The 20,565-nt window shown below is 37.2% G+C and overlaps 1 protein-coding gene and 1 pseudogene across 2 annotated transcripts; one reads left to right on the top strand and one right to left on the bottom strand.

The window, feature by feature from the left end:
* LOC117159300 (phospholipase B1, membrane-associated-like) overlaps positions 1-20,565 on the top strand; it is a 106,386-nt pseudogene that overhangs the window by 51,694 nt on the left and 34,127 nt on the right.
* On the bottom strand, positions 7,925-13,190 carry LOC117159287 (fatty acyl-CoA reductase 1-like). Of its 2 annotated transcripts, XM_033339003.2 has the most exons (9): positions 13,042-13,190; positions 11,953-12,284; positions 11,546-11,862; positions 11,199-11,446; positions 10,789-10,972; positions 10,330-10,515; positions 9,984-10,238; positions 9,878-9,912; positions 7,925-8,526 (listed from the first exon to the last, which is right to left on the bottom strand). In XM_033339003.2, the coding sequence occupies exons 2-9, from the start codon at positions 12,196-12,198 to the stop codon at positions 8,399-8,401; spliced, it is 1,599 nt and encodes a 532-aa protein (XP_033194894.1). In that variant the 5' UTR covers positions 12,199-12,284; positions 13,042-13,190; the 3' UTR covers positions 7,925-8,398. The 2 variants fall into 2 exon arrangements, with proteins under 2 accessions (XP_033194894.1, XP_076482291.1); XM_076626176.1 differs by lacking the exon at positions 9,878-9,912 and having other exon boundaries at positions 8,391-8,526.

The raw sequence follows: 20,565 nt of genomic DNA, 5'->3' as shown, positions 1-20,565 counted from the left end.
GGTATCATGATTTCCGATCTCTCCATTTTAATTGATTCTTCTTTTTTTCTTTTCTTACTCAAGCGTTCCTACGTGCTCGAAGTATATTTTTTTCTGAAAGTTTTTTTTCTTTACTGAAAACTCACTCGCAAGATCGTAACCACGCACTAAATATCTTGCAAAACTAGTAACCACGCTCTGCTACCATGTTAAGGAAATTCGAGGATTTGGGAATACAAATTATTGACTATATTTCTCATACAACAGTTATACACCTATATTCCTCTCTAAGAACGTCTTGCACGCACGCTGGTTGCCAACCGACTAGCCTAGATTCTTCTAACATCTGGCAACAGTCTTTTGTCTCCACTGAGTCCTTGACGCCCTCTAACCCTTACACACACACTCTCATGTACAGTGTAAATGTATCATTTCCTTAACAGTTCGTTATAAAATTATTAAGAAACTATTTTTGATAGAAAGAACGTGTCTTCTCGACACTGGTTACATATATAAGGGGTCACCATGTGATATATACGTGTTGAATAATAATATTCTTGTATTTATCGTTGTATTCCGACTTCTTCTGTCGAGATTCTTCTTGATATAGTACTTAATATTACTGCTCACAGTCAGCTTATCACGTAACCAAGTAGTAATTTACATAATTTCTAGGCGAACAGTTTCACGAAATTTCGAAATGCGTTAGCACGAATTCGTTAGCGCGCTTCTTTTATCATTACGAATGTCGAATAACAAAGGGGTGAGAAAAGACAGTTTAATGATTTCTATCTGTTCGACCGCCCGCGGAGAGACGCGTTCGCGAGGAAGTGTGCCAACGGGAGTCGTAAATTCCCGTTACGATTGGATAATCGACGCCACGTAGTGTTCGATCCCCTGTTTCGTTTAGGGTAATAGAAGTGGTTGAACTGATTATAACACTGAAGTAACAGGTTACAATATACACATTATTCCAACAACTTTATAGACATAGACATTTACGCACGGTGCATATGGATATAAGTTAAATAGATGACGGATCTAAGGGTGGAAAAGCATTCAAGGGATGTTCACTTATCTAGAGATGGAAAATCAGTCGATTTGATAATGTGGTGGAGGAAAGCTATTGATGGATGTGTCTAGCGCACGGGACCATTAGTTTGGTGGATTGTAATTTTGGCTAGGAAAGCGAGGGCAATAGTCGTTACTTCTAATTGGATAAGAAAAAGGTTGGTGGACAAGGAAGGGTTCTAGTCTCCCCCAAGAGAAAATTGCTAGCGGGAGACACCGTACGTGAGAAAAACCAAATTTCCCGTACCTTCACGGAGTAAACCATAAATTTAAGTAACACTTGAAGTGAAAAGACACTTGTTTGGTCTGAAGGACCTGAACTATGAAAATGCTAAGATTTATGGTAGGTCCTTAAAATTATTGAGGGTATGCAATAAGAGTGTGTAGACATCTGGCAGACATCTTGCCCGCGGCGTGGGGCCTGGTTCGTGTAGAGAGTCACAGGATGTAACACTATCCTTTTATTTATTATTTTGTAGACTTTCCAAAGTCCGCATGTGTAAATCTAAACATTTTTCTGTAAAACCATTATATTTCTTTCCATATGCGAAAAACCTGCTTTTCGTACCTCCGTACATTTTAGCAATGACATCCAACTTCTCACAAGTTTCAAAGACATACATTTCGTTTTTAATGACCTTCCGGAGCATTCCATGTAAGAAAATGTAAAGTTCGAACGCCCGCGGCGTCGGTGTTCTTCACCTTTGCCTGTAGAAAAAGAAATCGTAAATAACTATTATAAATCGTCTGTGGTAAACCGCTATGAATTATAATCATGTAAAATCATAGAACATCATATTCTACGAGAATGTTTACAATTTTTACGGCCATGCATGTGCCACGTCATAAATCTTACGGAGATTTTCGTCTTTCTTTTTTAAATAAGTTTTGATATCTCAAAGGTAGTTCGAAAGTGTTTACTACGTAGGATAAATTTCGCTTAACTTTGTAGAAAATATCAGTATTTTAATTGTAAAGTGTTAAGGATTGTAATTATTCCGCAAAATAAAATAAATTTCACTCTTTGAGGAATAATACAAGAAGAATTGGTTTCTGGAGATTGGAAATGGCTTTTATAGTCTTATAATTGAAAGAGTAGAGTATTCGTTCTAAAAACTTTGTGATTTTAATGGTTCATGTTCAGATGATAAAGGGGTTTTCTCAGGTGCGTAACACATGCTTGATGACTCTATTTATGTAGAATCGACGAAAACAAAGATTATATTATAATTGTCAGTCTTAGTTTACGGGTGCTTCCCTCGACGTCAACTTATCGCGCAGTTCTGCCCGAGCGGCCGAGCTAAATGGGCGTGTGAAACAGTGCTCCGGAGAAAGTGCGGCAAGTGGGAAAGAGAAAACTACGAACGGTTACGCCTATAGCCAAACGGTGGAAACCCGTGTCCTATATCAAGAAGGCTAGCAAACTGTTACGCCGGGCGACTCTCTGCCTGGCCCAGGTCACACACCGCGGGCCAGACGGACACCAGATGTCCGCTCTTCCGTACGGCGTACCCTCAATAGCCTTAAGCATCCGTCATAAACCCGAGTCACTTGCCTGCTAAGGTCCTTCAAACAAACATCTGGTTCCGAGGAATTTCTAAAGACTATTGTCTACCACGGCTGGACAAGGGAAAGTTGGTTTTTCTCACGCACGCTGCAACTTTCCTCCCACTAACTACTTTCTCTCGAGGGCGGTTAAGACCCTTCGTTTAACCAATTAAAAACGAAGCCTATTCCCTCACTCTCCTAAATAACATCGGCACCAACAAATCCGATGGTCCCGTGCGCTAGACACACCCATCCCTAGCTTTCCTCCGACACATCATCGTCTCCCAAGACGGTACTGATTTTACATCCTTCGAACGGTCAACATCCTTCGAGCGGGTAGACACACCCGCAGATCAGTCACTCAATCATCTCGTACACACGCACCAGTGTAACTATCCTCGTTATAAGTTGTGGAATAAACGGTGAAATATAACTTACTACTGTGTCATATTCAATCAACCACCTCTGTTATCTTAACCGAAACAGGGGAACGACTACTTCGCGGCGTCGATTCACCGAATCGTAGCGAGAATTTACGCCTCTCGCTGACGCGTTTTCCTCGCGTCCGCGTCTCTCCGCGAACGGTCGTAACACAAACCAACTATGGGAAATATTCCACCGATAAGAATTATAAACAAACAAGAACAATATTACATACACAAAACAGCAGATACATTAAAAACACGTCAACCAACAAACCAAGGACAGGACTGCTCAGCCACAATAGAAGTTGACATGGAAAACAACAAAGCAACAACTCAACAGGACGAAAGCTGAAAGGTAACCAGCTATAACAAAAAAAGAAAAATAACAGCCAACCCAGATATGGAACACCAGCGATGGCTGCAAGAATTACCGCTAAGAAACTCCTTCAGCTCGCTAACAGAAGAATTAGACGACGACCCAACAAGCAATACCACAACTCAATCAACACACATTACAAAACCTCCACCAATATTTGTTGAGGCGCAAATAATAGACCCGCTTATCGATCAACTTAACAACATTGTTGGAAAGGATAGTTACACAATAAAACAAACAAAACTAGAACAAATAAAAATCCAAACAAACACACCAGAAAATTACAGAAAAGTTATAAAAGAATTAAGGGGAAAAAATGCCATATACCACACGTACCAGCTCAAAACGGAAAGGTGCTACAAAGTAGTTATAAGAGGACTGCACCCAAAAATTAACACAAAAAAACTAAGTGACGAATTAGCACTGATGGGCCACCAAACAAGAACTATAAACAATATTACAAGGTACGATACGAAGCAACCACTACCGCTATTCTTAATAGAATTAGAACCTAAAAATAACAACAAGGAAATTTTCGATATTAAAAAAAATCTTAAACACACTAATCACAGTCAAGCCACCCAGGCAAAAAAAGACACACCACAATGCATGAGGTGTCAACAATATGGACACACTAAAAATTACTGCAACAGGAACCCTGCAACCCGGCGTGTGTCAAGTGCGCAGAAAAGCACCTAACAGCGAACTGCCCACACATGGGAAAAATAAACGACGTAAAATGCTACAATTGCGGTGGAAATCACCCAGCGAGTTACAAAGGCTGTCTAGTAAGAAAGCAACTTCAAGGCAAACTTTTTCCGCCGCTTCGTAACAGGACACACAACAATCTCCACACGCAACAGGACAACACAGAACCTACGTCAACACCAAAAACACAGCACGCAAGGGACAATAACCACACTAACATCAACACCGCTAGAAACTGAAGCTACGCGCAAGTAGTCAACCGGTCGTCACCCTTAGACAATCAAGAACAGAACAACCACAGCAACGACACTACAGAAATCAAAGAGTTAATAAAACATTCCATAAAAAACACCGAAATACTCATAAAAATGATAAGCGAACAAAACGAACTCCTCAGACAGCAAACACAGCAGATAACAGTCATGTTACAATTACTTACTAACATGATGAGCAAAAAATAAAAATAGACACGCTTAAAATAGCAGCCTGGAACTCTAACGGGCTACAACAAAGGGCCCTAGAAACTAAAACATTCCTGTATAGCAATAACATCGATACACTACTCGTCTTAGAAACACACCTCACAATAAAAATCTACATAAAAATACCGCACTACACCATATACGACACCAAGCATCCCTCAGGGAAAGCACACGGAGGGACGGCAGTAGTAATAAAAAACGATATTAAACATCACCTATACAGCCAGGTCAGTAAGGAACATATACAAGCAACTACCGTTACCGTACACACTAACAGCAACCAACTGCAGTTGTCAGCAGTATAGGTACCGCCGCGACACAAAATCACAACGCAAATGTGGGAAGACTACTTCCGACACTTAGGTGACAAGTATATTGCAGCGGGAGACTATAACTCAAAGCACACACTATAGGGATCAAGAATCACCACACCTCGAGGCAGAACCTTGGAAAAATACATTAGAAATAACAACCTCAATATATTATCCACAGGAAGACCGACATACTGGCCGACAGACCTGAGCAAAATACCTGACCTGCCAGAATTTGCAGGTACAAAGGGACTAAACGCAAATAAACTAAACATAGCATCCAGCCTCGAGCTCAGCTCCGACCATACGCCCATAATAATTACATACAGAAACAAACCAATACTTTATAGCAGCACAGAGAAGCTATGCAATAAAACCACCAAATTCAAAGAAACATTCAAACATGCAAACATTCAAAGAAATAATAGAGAGCAAAATCAGCTGCAACATCCCACTGAAAACACCTGAACACATCGATCAAGCAGTAACAACACTCACAGAAACTATCCAAGAAGCAGCAAGGGCAACCACTATACCTGAAACAACCAACAGACAAACAAAAACAGTTCCACTAGACATCCTCGAAATAATTAGAGAAAAAAGAAAAGCGAAAGCAAAATGGCCAAAACACAGAACAAAAGAAAACAAAAAACACCTAAACAAACTCACAAAAGAAACAAAAAACAAAATAAAAGAGCACAAAAACAACGAGTTCACAAAGTTCATCGAGCCACTATCTGCTCACGAGAACTACAACTACTCCCTATGGAAAGCCACAAAACGAATAAAGAAGACAACAAAAATTGTACCAGCAATCAGAAGAGCAGACAACACATGGGCAAGAAGCAACGAAGAGCAAGCTGAAGAATTTTCCAACCACCTGTGCAGCACATTTACCCCACATAAAATCAACAACAGCAACCACAATATTCATACGGACGAGGATGCGCTAACCACTAGTGCACCTACTGACAATCACTACACCATACCCAAAGCAACAGCACAAGAAATCAGAAACATAATTGAGAAAACAAAAAACAATAAAGCACCAGGAATCGACATAATTAACGCAAAATCTTGAAAAACCTTCCGCCAAAAGCGATAAGACAAATCACAATAATAGTAAACGCAATACTAAGAACACAATACTTTCCAAAAGCCTGGAAACTGGCACAAATCATAATAATACCCAAACCAGGCAAGGACCCACACGAAACCAAGTCCTATCGACCAATCTCACTACTTCCGGTGTTCTCTAAGATACTAGAGAAAATAATCTACGACCGGATAAAACCAAGAATAGAGAAGAATCAACTAATACCGGATCACCAATTCGGATTCAGAAACAAACACTCCACAATAGAACAAACGCACAGACTCGTCAATGAAATCCTACAGGCGCTGGAAACAAAACAATACTGCACGGCACTCTTTGTGGACATCGAAAAAGCATTCGATGAAATAAACCACACTAGCCTACTACAATCAATCAGGAAACAGTTCCCGGGGCAGATATACCAACTAATCAAATCATACCTAAGCAGCAGAAGCTTCACAATAAAAATCAAAAACACACACTCGGAAGCTAAAGAAATCAAGGCAGGAGTTCCGCAAGGAAGCGTCCTAGGACCAATTCTATACACATTATACACGGCCAACATACCAACAACTAACAACAGGAAAATACTGACATTCACGGATGACACAGCTGTACTAGTCAGGCACACTAACCCTGCAACAGCAGTTACACTACTACAAGAACATATCACAAAAATAGAAAAGTAGCTTCAAGCAAAACAAATCAAAGCAAACCCCGAAAAATGCAAACACATTACATTCACCCTGCGAAAACAGAAACAACCAAACATTGTACTAAATGGCACACACATAATACAAACAAGGCAAGTCAAATACCTAGGACTCCACTTAGATTCACGACTCACATGGAAACAGCATATTAAAGCAACAATAGACAAAATACAGATGGCAAGGAGACAAATGTACTGGCTAACAAGTCGAAAATCCAAACTAAGCATAGAAGACAAACTAAAAATATATAGAATGGTCATAACACCAATCTGGACGTACGGAACAGCACTATGGGGAACAGCAGCAATGAGCCATATAACCAAAATAGAGGCAACGCAATTTGCTTACTTAAGGACTCCAACTTATTTTGTTTTGCCTATTAAATGCGATCCGAAATAGATATATCGTGTTTACGCCTATTTTAAACAGAAAAATCTTACAATTTATAAAAAGTCAAATGTTAGAGTGTTTCATCACTGAATTAGTAGTATCTGAAAAACTTTCGGATTCGGATTAAATTATGCTACTGAGTTTCACGAGATATTGGAAGACACCTTGGAAGGAATTCTCCTTAGCGCTGGAGATAACAACCAGGTATTTACAGGCACTTATCCAAAGTTTGTTGTGTATTATATATATAATAATTAGGTTATTACTCCAAAAACGTTTTTGGAGTCGTATAGTTTTATCTTCTCTCGTTTTGTAAATAAAGCGAAGATATATCATTAACGCTAGTATGCACGTATGACATGAACAAAGAAGTTGATGGCTTGTATTTTTTTAGAAGGTCTTCTAATTCCTGCAATCAGTAAATATCACAATGATAAACTTAGTAGATGAAAATAAAATAATATCAGGAAGACAGATTAAGTTTATTCATAAGTAATAATCGAATGAAGCGATTACGAACCGTTTATTTTGAAAGTGGTGTAAGTCCATTTTTGGGAAAAGTTAGGGAAACGACAAATTTACATATACTTTAGTGTGATTTTTCTTATTTATAAGTAATTTATAATTTAGATTTAAAAAATTTTTAAATTTTAAATTTAAAAATTATTAAAAATGTAGGTTAAGAAATTTGTTAACTTTTTTAAATTTAGATTTTAAAATTATTAAAATTAATAATGATTTATTTTGAAAGTAGTGTAAGTCTATTTGTTGTAATCTATAGACTGTCCAAACGGCCATGGTATCAATAATGACAAACAAATGATAGAGAATGGAATTCTATCCTATTTATTTCACATAGTATTGCGCGTGCGAATGTGAACAAGTTGTTTAAATGCGATTCAGTAATGTACTCGTAAATTATTATTACATATAAAATGTTACGAAATTAATAATAGTTTTATGTTTATACCTTTTCCAAAAATCACCTTCTATCGTCTTTTCCAAAAAATAATACAATACAAATATCGGAGATGCGATATAGAGATACCCTTGATAAATTGATTTTATAAACATTTCAATGTAATAAATAATCTAATAAAATGTAAAATATAATATCTGTTTTCATTCACACTGATGTCTTAACATAAATTAAATTAACTAAATGACTTATTAAGCTTTATAAAGAATGTGCTAAATTGTCTTACTTCTTAGAATCTGGTGGAAACGGATCTCAAAGCATCCTGTGGCTAGCTTTGAAACCAATTGATCGAAGTGTTGTTTACGATTGCTGGAAACTGTCTAGCCCTGTTTCATAATGTTGCACCAACGGGAGAAAAGCAAAGAATGCATTTTAACAAATTTCGAACTCGATTGATGAAAAATTTCCAACAATTTTCTTTGGTGTCCATCATGCCGGTTTGTTTTACCTACGATATAATAAAAAGGTCGATATAACATATTAGAATAAAAATTGAAGCAATGCATAAGGCAAATATATAATAACTGCATTGAAATTCCTCAGTATTAAAGATATTATTTATACGAGTACCAATGCACAGGGCAAAGTTTAAATTCAGACTATAATTAAATCATAGTTCAAACTTTAAAAATATATGTCGGAGATGAAAGAACACCGGAGCCTTTGGAATTTTGGATAATCCCGCAACATTCTAACCTAGAGTCTACTATAGCTGTAATTGAACAATTGTAGTTATTCAATCCGATTGTAATTGTTCAAGAGTTGTGATAATGAGCTTGGGCTCGAGGCGACAGTCAGTCGCCGAACGTAGCCGCGGTCACGGGATGAACGCTTTGTCTAACAAAGGTATGGAGTAATCCTATAGCTCTCCTTAAAAGAAATATTCGTGGCGACACGCGACAGTAAACATTCCAACGGCTTCTGTCCCGCGGCTCGCCACACGCACATCCTATTCTTCGAGTAAGATGATTGCCAGATGTCGATGCGTCTCCGCAGTACATGTTCAGCTAGCTCGAGGGCCCGTTATAAATCTTAAGGTTTGGCTAACTAAAGTCCTTCAAACAAACAGTCTTTGCCCCAACTACAATAAGATAGGGGAGATCTATTTTTTTCAACGAACGACGTCTCCCACTAGCAACTTTCCCTCAAGGTCGGCTAGCATCTTTTTCTCACCATCGATATAGAGATTGACCAATTAGCAGCAACGCCAATTTCCCTTATTTTCTGAATGAAAGCTTTCCTCGACGAATCCCATATAGTTTTAGACACACCCCATATAGTTTTCCTCTGTGGCATCATGGGGACGGAAATTCATTCTCACTTGCGATCTCATCGACGAAAAGAGTAACAGTGAATATTACGCGTTTGACTTAGATTTTGTGAGCACGTTCATCTATCATCCCGTCGACCGCGGATTCGTTATTGAACCTAAGATCATTGTCATTAGTTTCTCGAGTATCTAATTACCACGGTTACTTGTCCAGTTCTATAATAATCGTATTTGCACTAGTCAATGTCTTCTCTATTGCATAACGACGACGTGTAATCCAAACGAAGATTCGTTTCACGCCCCTAACTCTAAGTCTAATGTAAACCCGACAAATACATACATCCTTATTAAGCAATGTCATAAATGAATTTATTTAGAATTGAAACGAGTGAAAAGACAAAATGAAAGGAATGATGATTCCGTCATTTATAAAATTCTATTTATATTGTTCTTGGTTCAAAGAGAAAAAAGTAATGTTCAAATAGTCAGTGCACTAAACATAGTATTATCCATATCAAAATTATTATACCGGATACTTCGGTGATCTGATGTATCCAGTACAACCTGAAATAACAGAAAATATATGTATTTATAGAAGTTCCTATTTTTTTATACCAAGATACTTTTATACGCACCTTGATAATCTTTGTCGTGCTGTTGACATAAATTCTTGTTTTAGAATAAATTTCCTAATTCCCATCAGGTAAGTTGCAAAATACTTCTCCCAATTCATATCCCGTAAATCTAGTTTGACCATATCGCTGTCATTCAACATTTTCACCTTCCTGGCCAAGTCGGAACAGTTATCCTGTTGAAAAGTCCATTCGAGCAAGGAGAAATGTCCTATGAATGTGAACAGCTTATTGCCATTTCTGAGTAGTTTCATCATTCTGAAATATCATTTTTAATTATTATTATAGACGAAGTCAGAGATTATCCCCGAAAGATAGTTAGTTGTTCGTGGATGAGTAGAATACTCACACTGGTTTACTACCTCGGAGTCTTAAAATGACATCTATGACAAATGCACGCAAAACATGCGGAATTACACTCCGAACGTTGTAAATATATCTATTAGCTACGACTGAACAACCTGGATACCATAGTGTATCGTTCAGTGGCATTTCTATGCTATATTTTACCACAGCATCTATCATCGGACCCCACCTTGTCAATTGAAACACTTGCATTATTATTGATTCTAAAATTATACTTAAAGCACAGTTTATTGTCATACGAGTATCTCGGAAAATATTATGAAATTGAAATAAATATTATATTGCATCATTACTTTTCTAAATTGAAGTATTGAGAGCAAAAGTGAACTTTTGTATTCTACGTTTGTTTACGAACTCTCCACATTACTTAAATAAACTGAATTTTTGGAATACTGTAACAATGGAATTACATGTGTTAAAAAAGATTCGTAATAAATTTTACTTAAGAGGATTAGCGTTACTCGTGCAGTTGTAAACTTTAACTTTAAGATTACGATGTAGCGTGACATGCCATGCAGTACATATTATCGTGTCAACTACGAAATCGACAGGCACTACATCCAATCTTGCATCTTTCCTAGCCGGTATTGTTGTTGCACATCCTCTGCTCACCAGCAGAAAAAGACCTGGTAACATTGGTTTAGAAATTATTTGTGAGTTTCGGTTATCAGAAATATAGCACTAAATAGATTGGAATGAATTCTCATAATTGTGAACAACAACAAACTTGAACTATAATAATGATGATCTGGTGGAAATCCTCTCATTTTAGATTAACAATAGATTAACTACACTTTTCCGAAATATGACGAGTATTGAACAATTACTATTGAAAAATATCTATGGAAGTACCTGTAAATGCAGAAGTACCCTGTATCCAACCAGGACATGGTTCTTCCAAAGAGGCACCAACTATGCTTGGCCTCACTATTGCAACTGGCAGATCTTTGCACTTGCTTGCTACAAGCTGCTCTGCTAAATTCTTACTGAATGTGTATGTGTTTGGATATGTTTTTAAAATCCTATTTTCTATTTCATTAATCGACCTTTCGTCGAATTTGTCACACATATCGATCACCTCTGAAGCTTTCAAACTCGTGCTGCAAAATTAATAATAAGTGAACATATTCTTCGAGCTATAATTACAAATATAATATTCGTAAACCGTGGAACAACGTTTTCATATAACTTATTCTTACGTATAAACTTTTTCCTCAATCTCATGTAGATTCGCATTACTAAAAGCTGTGCTGACGTGGACGAAGCTAAGCGGATGCTTTAGTTCGCTCCAAAGCTCGATGACACGAGCGGTACCTTTTGTATTCACATTAACAGCCACGTGTAACGGTTCGTTGAATCTCACAGTGGCCGCGGAGTGAAACACTATGTTTACTTTCTCTAACAACAGACTTCTATCTTCTCGCGAAAGACCTAAATCTGGCAGACTCACGTCACCTTTCACGGGGTAAACTTTGCTCAAAACTGAGGGATGTTTCGCTTTAATGTTATCGTAAACCTGAAAACGAGAATTCCAGAAATGACAGTCAATCAATTTGGCTCCTGACAGGCTTAAACTTTGAAGGAAACAAGTATTATATTTACGAACGGAATCATCTATAAGCTTCTTAAATCGTTGTTCTATCGTTTCGTTAGTTTTTGGGCGAATTAGTACAAAAATGGCAGCGATGCATGGACACACGCGCATCAGTTTTTCCAGTAGAGCTACTCCCAGGAATCCGGTCGCTCCTGTCACAAGGATCCCACTACCAGCGTAGAATTCCTCGAGCGAATTCGTCTTATTCAATCCTTCATTGGTCCCATTTTCATTCGTTTCTTGATTGATTGTATCCATGTTTCAGGGTCTTCACACTTTCAGTTCTAATATTTGCCATAGATTAGATTTTATAGATATCATATTTGCCATAGATTGCAGACAAACTGTATTTGGAAAAAGTAAAAGAATTATGTGACCCAACAGCCCAGAGGATATGAAATCCGTAAATATTTAAAGGAACTGTCAATCACTCTTAATCTTAATCTTAGTTTATGTTGTTATTCGAAGAGATATTTGGACGCTGCATCTAAATAACTAACAAGTATAATTATAAGGAATGTAATAAATGTAACAAGAGAAATATATTTTATCATGATGTAGAGTATTTTGCTTAGATTTAATAAAATAATTGCGTAAATACATACTCCCTCTACTACTACATCGTTTGTTTTATATGTAATTACTATTACGTATGTATACTTCACTTTGTTTACTAAAAACAAGTGAACTTACTATTTAAAATGTAAAATGCATAAAATATATCGCACGGTTAATGTTGTCACCGCGGAGCGTATTACAATTTTCATAAACGCGAGACTCGAAGCAAATCCTAATAATAAGTGATGAAAACCCGATCCTAAATACAACTTTTGCCAGAAAATAATGTCTCTCGTGCAAGTAGGTTACGAAGGCGAATGTTCCGATTACCTCTACTGACTGGTGATAAATTATTGCAAAATTAAAATAATGAGCCATTTTAGTGTGTAGAATGTAAAATACAAAATATTTGAGTATTCAAAAACTTCATTTAAACTATTGTAGTAGTTAATGTCCCGATGATATTTTTGATACATATGATATTGATAATAATCAAAGACATAAATGAAAGACACAATTGAATACAGAATAACAAGGCATCACCTGTTACCTGATGCTATTTCCACCGCGTAATGTTTACCAAATATCGTACGAAAATGCGACTTGGCGATAGCAGATACCGATACGTCTGTCACAGTACTGTAACGATATTCGATGTGATACACTTCAAGATACTGACTCTTTTAATAACATCACCCTACTACTGAAAGTGGATAATGTTATGCATGAATGATTCGATTAACGCTTTTTATCTCCAAAACCAAGGAAGAAGGAGTCTTGAATGGTCTTTAAACATGAAATATCGATCACAGCTGACTTTTTATCACTGATTGCTCATACATTTGCATTTTAATGACATTTTCATTGCACATAACGTTTTATAGGTTAAGCTGAAGGTGAAAATAATTGAATTGCAAACTCCATCTCATATAACGAACGATCTTTTTTGCTGAGGTAAAAAAACACCAACACACAATCAGCGAAGAAGATATTCATACAGTACTTAACTATAACAAAAATTAGAATTATAATAGAACGTCGTTTAGTAGGATATTTTTAGCAAATGAAAAATATATACATATTCTTAAAATCTGCAAACAAATTTTCAAGAAAAGAAGAAGAAAAAGATTCGATACCAGCTCCTGTTGTGAAAATATTAATATCTAGCTAATGTTAAAAATTATATGTGTAACATATATTCGTGCAATTAGTGCTTCATAGTATAAGATGTATTTGAAACGCAATTTCATCCTGATGTAAGCAAATCCAAAGCACAATACTACTAATACATTAGCGTGGGTTTTGTATCATGTTTGGAAACACGTAAGAGGAGTAAGAACACGTAAGAACAGAAATCATTTATAGAAGGCACTCTTTAAAAAATGGAAAAATAACTTAAATAGAGCACTCATCAATTTGATCAATTCAGTGTCACCATATTTGTAAGACATAAAGGAATCAAAAGAAGACTTTACTAGCAGGAAAAGTCGTGGTTGGGCAGACTCCGATTTTAATAAAACTTGAGACGTAAACGTAAAATTAGCAAATATAATGCACATGTATTGATGGTGGCACATAATTCCATTCTGGATTAAATCTTTTGCATTATTGCATCTGGTTTTTCGAGAGTTCAATTCCTGGCATTTATTGATAAGGTGGTACTGCATTTTTCACATAGTCCAAAAGCATAATTGCAACTTAGGTAGCATCCAATGGCAACAATTTTACCGTGTTGCATACATATTTGGAATGCAGGAGCACGACAAATTTTATATAATTGCAAGTTTTGTCTTCTATTCACCGATGATTGATTGAACAACATATTTTATATAAACACATTGGCAAATATGCATGATCGAAGGGGACGATTAATCTGTCCTACTTTAGGAACGTGTAGCGGATTTGATCTTTGATATGGATTTAAATAACATAATAATAATTTCTTGATCACCAAGTAGTTCACTTTGTCGCTGAAAATCGTTGTGTTGTTCAGCCTTTTTTGCATGTAAAAGTCTTCTGTTATACCTGTATTCTGATACACCTACAATTTTCTGCTGCTTCATGGATAGTAGGATATTTTTCTCAATAAAAGTAAATGTCAATATGCACTTTAACATTTGTTCCTCAGAGAAGGGGTCATTTGCGACCCATGATTCTTTTGAGACTCTTGTTCCTCGTGACGAACGGAGTATATGCTATGGCAATAAAAACGTTAGACTTCGAATTTCATGGTCAAGATCGTTTTTGAACAAATTATTTTTTACAAATCTTCACCGATCCGAAAGTGTAAAATTACTATACGATAGATTCTCTTTACACTTTACTCTCTGTACACCCTGTACAACATAAATATGTATTAAATATTACGGGATGTGTTGCTCTGTTTCGCAATTTTTTAATAAATTTTATGAATGACAAAATCTGAGCGAGCGCAGCATTGAATGCGCTGGTAGAGCGTGGAAAATGTTAAGCTGATGGAAAGCGAGCAGCAAGAGGGCGAAAGGCGGGCAGAAGCGATATTTTATTTAATCACTCTATTATGTCGTACGAATAACAGAAAAAAATAACAGGAAAAAGCGTCGACATACTCACGAATCATATTGCAAATAATCAATGCATTCATTCGACGTTAGTTTCTACTTGCGCATAATCGGCCACCTTACGTCGCGGTGGTCTGAAAATGAAGCATAGTCCCATTCCTATTTAATAATCACAAACCTAATTACAGATACACGCTCGCTCTAACGTCAACAATATGTTATTTTATTCAAAATCACTGTCATTGTCCCGTCCTCTTAAATTACTTTTCTTGTTATACATACGTCGTAACAAAATGATTTAAAAAATCATTTTCATATCCGTGAAATAGCATTTCGAGAAATTCATCCGCCTTTTCCTGAAACGAATAACTTGGAACTGTAGAATAGCTACATCCTCTATGATTTCGATGACTTTTGAACACATTATCGGGAATACGACTCTAAACAACCATTTCCTGTACATGTAACTGTTAGACGGCTATAATTTCTGAGATATTCAGAAAAAATTATCGATGCCAGTCCAATGAATTCTACCAATGTATAATGTATATAATTATATACAATTGTGCATCCGCGACAGCGTACGCGCTGTTATTTGTTGCCCGACCATCTTTTGTTTATAGTATATACAGGATGTTCAATATAAAACAACATAAAGGCTGATTCTTGAAGGTAAAATAAGACGGAAATCAAAAAGAAAAAAAATTGCGTTTTCGGATTTATTTTTGAATTATTGACAATTAAAAATCGGCCGAAATATCACTGTGCGCGAGTAAATCTCCTTACACGAACGAAAGTAGGTCAGCTCAAGCAGTGGGGTACACGATGATCATCAAATCGAACGATAGATGGGCAGCAGTTTATTTTGTACTACAAACTATGACATTCGGAGACGTAGACCATCCTGCGTAAAGTTTTTTAAGAAAAATCATCGATTATGCTTACTCATTAAAATCCATAGCAGCATATCGTAAACCGCTTTATTTTCGAATAGAGAGGATTAGTGTCTCCATTAATTCTTTGTCTCGATAAATAATTAATAAACAAAAACACATATAGACAATATTTGTAGAAAATTCACACACGTTGGGAAATCGCACACGTACCTCGAGTGTGCGCACTGCTGACAAGAAAATCGTAATGAAAATAGCAATGTTCACAGAAAAAACTACATATGAATTAAGTATTCTTGAGCTACTACTGAACGTAGCCGTACGCTGTTTTGCATAAATCAGAAACGATTTCCATACAAACTACTGATCACTAAATATTACAATATCCACACACATGCACATGAAATAAGAAATCAGGAAACACGGAAAAAACTGCAAAAAAATGATTTAAACTTATACTCGAAGAATTAATTAAGGTATCGTTTTATGCAGTAACGAGTAATAATAAATGTCAATTGAAAAATTATATGTATCGCATTAAATAGCTCTTTTAAAATTTTCGCTTTTGTTGCCGAGATGATACTATCCTTGGAAGGCAGTTCTAACCATTTTTAAACACATCTGGTGAGCAGCTTATACGTTTTTTCAATAGACATACCCAAAGAAACACCTCAGTTAACGTGTCTATTCCTGACCAATTTCGAAAAAATCATACAAAAGAAGTAAACGGGTTGGCCAAGAATATTGTACATTTTTCTTTCTGCAAGAACTCTCCACTATTACCTTGTTATGTAACATGTTTTAGTGACTTTAGAAATTTGGGCAGAGCCCAACCTCTTTCTTTTAGAAAGAGGATAGAACAGTTTTGGAAGGGCTAATTCATTTCGACATCGTCGAAGAGAGACGTTAACCCCTTCCCGTGCCATTTAGCTCGACGAAACAGACCAGACTGATGCTCGTAAACAGGAACTAACATTCAGTCACGATCGTAACGGGCAAAAAACAATCCGCGAGCTCGGCTTGTTATGTTTACGTTTGACCCAAGTATCTAGTCAGACTCGCGATATTCATGTTTGGGCCAAAATCTTCATCGCGAGTCTGACTCGCTAAAGTACGGGAAGGGGTTAAGAGGACTGTATAAACGTAAAATTGAAGTTAATCGTAATTGTAGTATAGATTTAAGTTATTTCGCTGTACGTATTTTTAGGCTTCTTTATTTTTAGTTCCTTGAACTTCTTTCCTTTATTATTGTATTCTTTGTTATATAAAAAATGTTTTATTTAGTTCCAACGCGAGTGATTCGGGTGTGTAGTGTGTGTAGCTTTTTTTTTTATTTATTTGTTGAAATTACAATCAATTCTCGCGTTGAGAATTTTCAGTAATTTTTCTGGCGTGGCGCAGTGACATGGCTGTTTATTTATAATAAGTTAATACTTATTATAGATAAGTATAATTTATAAGTATTATAAGTAAGTGAATGTGCTTAATTTGGATAACTAAATGAATCTAGCGTTTAGGTCTAGCGGGTAGTGCCTCTTCAGCCTGCGAATCTGGTCCGTCGTATCAAGTAGTTCGGTGATTAGGGGGTTTCGGTGTTTATTGACTCTTTTGCTATATCTGTCGCTATATTTTGCTGTTTCCTCTTTGACTGTGGGTAACATACCAAGGTGCATCTATTAAGGATCTTAGCGTTTTCGATTGGAAGCGTTGAAGTATTTCAATGTTGGAGTTACTTGCTGTTCCCCATAGTTGGATTCCGTAGGTCCAGACAGGTTTTATTACGGTCTTGTACAGGGTAATTTTATTCTGTATGTTTAGTTTGGAGCGTCGGCCCGTGAGCCAATAGAATTTTTTTAGTTTGTCCTTTAGTTGTTCGTTTTATCTGAGATGTGTTTTGTACTTCCTCATTAATATATAAATGATAGCAACGAAAAAATTTAATGCGCATATTTATATCATTAACCTCCACATACAGTTTGCTGTTGAGTGCCGAAGCGTGCAGACGTGTCTCTAGTGCCCAGTGAAGTCCGAAAACAACACGTATCGCCCAACCGTCGAAAGTGAACACAGCCAAGTATTTCCTACCCCTTAGGGAGAAGAAAATCCCACGCACCTAACCCCAACCCGAATACTAGCCTCATAGCCTCACGACTAGTTGTTCATTTTGAATTGACTAGCTCGATGATGGCCCAGCAATCGCGACCAGGCTCTCCTGAACTCACAACTACCCCGCGCTACCTCCTCCGTGGCAGACGTGCAGCAGAACCCTCCGCACCAACGATGCTAATATTACAATAGAAATATCAAAACCAAACACGATCGACACCCGGAACGAACAACCAACGATACAAATAAATACCCAGAACAGGTTCGCCGTATTGCAATCCACTAACGACTCCATGGAAATCGCAGACCCGCCGCCAAACCAACAAGCACAGAGAATGCCCCCTCCCCACCAATATTTGTGGATGATGTCATCGGCATACAAACAGTGATCAAGTCCTTAGAGAGAGATATCTCCAAGGACGACTACAACCTGAAGATCTACAACAACAAAGTAAAAATTCTGCCGACAACCCCCGACGCATACAGAAAATCACCAAACTGCTTAAGACATTGAACGCCAACTTCCACACGTACCAACTCAAACAAGAAATACCTTTCCGAGTGGTCCTACGCAACATCCACCACTCAGCAGACATAGACGAACTCAAATACGAACTCTCAAAACTCGGCCACGAAGTCATCAACGTAAGTAATATAAGGCATAGAGTCTCGAAAGACCCGTTATCCTTATTTTTCATAGATATAAAACAAAAGCCTAACAATAAGGAAATTTACAACATCAGTCGTCTAATGAACTCGAAAGTAAAGTTCGAACCACCGCTTGTGAAAAAAGAGATAGTGCAATGCAAAAGGTGCCAAAGGTATGGTCATACGCAGAAATACTGCAATCATACCTTCCGCTGCGTTAAATGTGCAGGCACACACTCCACCGACCAGTGCACTAAATCACCGGAAACCCCAGCGATGTGCATCCACTGTCAAGGTGACCATCCTGTCAACTATAAAGGCTGCTCAGCCTACAAAACCCTGTACACAAACAGGTACCCTAAACTCAGAGCAAAAGTGGTAACCAACCAAACACCCAGTCCTACTAATTTCATCACTACCTCAACCTCCTATGCCCAAGCAGTACAAGGCATCCAAAATAATCCGAATAGCCAAAGGGATCTTTCCCAAAATAGCGTCCCCAACTTACCTAACACAGACAACTTCTCTAGGCTTGAAAAGCTAATAGAGAAACAGTCAGAGCAAATAAATAATTTGCTATCGCTACTAACAGTCATCATGGTTAAATTAATACGCCCCGACGCAAAATAAAACCAAGGCGCATAGCTCTTTGGTTTCGTTAATTAGGTCCATTCCTGGTGCTTTATTATTTTTTTGTTTTCACAATTATGTTTCCGATTTCTTGTGCTGTTGCTCTGGGTATGGTGTAGTGATTGTCAGTTGGTGTACTAGTGGTTAGCGCATCCTCGTCCGTATGATTATTGTGGTTGCTGTTGTTGATATTATGTGGGGTAAATGTGCTGCATAGGTGGTTGGATAATTCTTCAGCTTGCTCTCTGTTGCCTCTTGGCCATGTGTTATCTGCTCTTCTGATTGTTGGTACCTGTTTTATTGTCTTCTTTATTTTTCTTGTTGCTTTCCATAGTTGTAGTCCTCGTGTGCAGATAGTGACTCAACGAACTTTGTGAACTCGTTATTATTGTGTTCTTTCATTTTGTTTTTTATTTCCTTTGCAAGTTTATTTAGGTGTTTTTTTGTTTTCTTTTGATCTATGTTTTTGCCATTTTGCTTTTCTTTTTTCTATAATTTCTTCGAGGATGTCTGGTGGAACTGTTTTTGTTTGTCTGTTGATTATTTCAGGTATGGTGGTTGCCCATGCTGCTTCCTGAATAGTTTCTGTAAATGTTGTTACTGCTTGTTCGATGTGTTCAGGTGTTTTCAATGGTGCAGTTAATTTTGCTCTCAATTATTTCTTTAAATGCTTGCCATTTGGTGGTTTTATTACATAGTGTCTCTGAATTGTTATAAAATATTGGTTTGTTTCTGTATGCAATTATTATGGGTGTATGATCAGAGGTAAGCTCGAGGTTGGCTGCTATGTTCAGTTTATTTGCGTTTAGTCCCTTTGTAACTGCAAAATCTAGTAGGTCAGGTATTTTGCTCAGGTCTGTCGGCCAGTATGTCGGTCTTTCCGCGGATAATATCCACGGGAGGGGGGGGGGGTCATTGCCCCTAGCGATGTCTCTCCTTCCAGGCGTGGTCCGTTGGGACGGCGGTGGAGCGGCTCCAGGTCGTCTGACTGCCATCCTTCTCCATCGTCTTATCCTGCAAGGGTGAGAGTTTTTCTTTATATTGTTATGATTGTGTATATTACATTGCATTACGTTCTACGTTATTTAGTTTTCGTAATTTGTTTTCTGCTTGATCTTTACAATATCAAGCCTTTTGTTTCAGAAGTTGCTGTTTTATAGAAAGTTGATACGTTAAATATTGTACACACATATACATAGTATACAAGTGAAGAAAATTATTATTATTAAGTAATAACTAATAACAATTTA

The sequence above is a fragment of the Bombus vancouverensis genome, chromosome 17 (assembly GCF_051014615.1).
Source record: "Bombus vancouverensis nearcticus chromosome 17, iyBomVanc1_principal, whole genome shotgun sequence".
Taxonomy (NCBI): Eukaryota; Metazoa; Arthropoda; class Insecta; order Hymenoptera; family Apidae; genus Bombus; species Bombus vancouverensis.
Note: the sequence above shows the minus strand (reverse complement) of the source record. Positions and strands in the feature narration are given on the sequence as shown.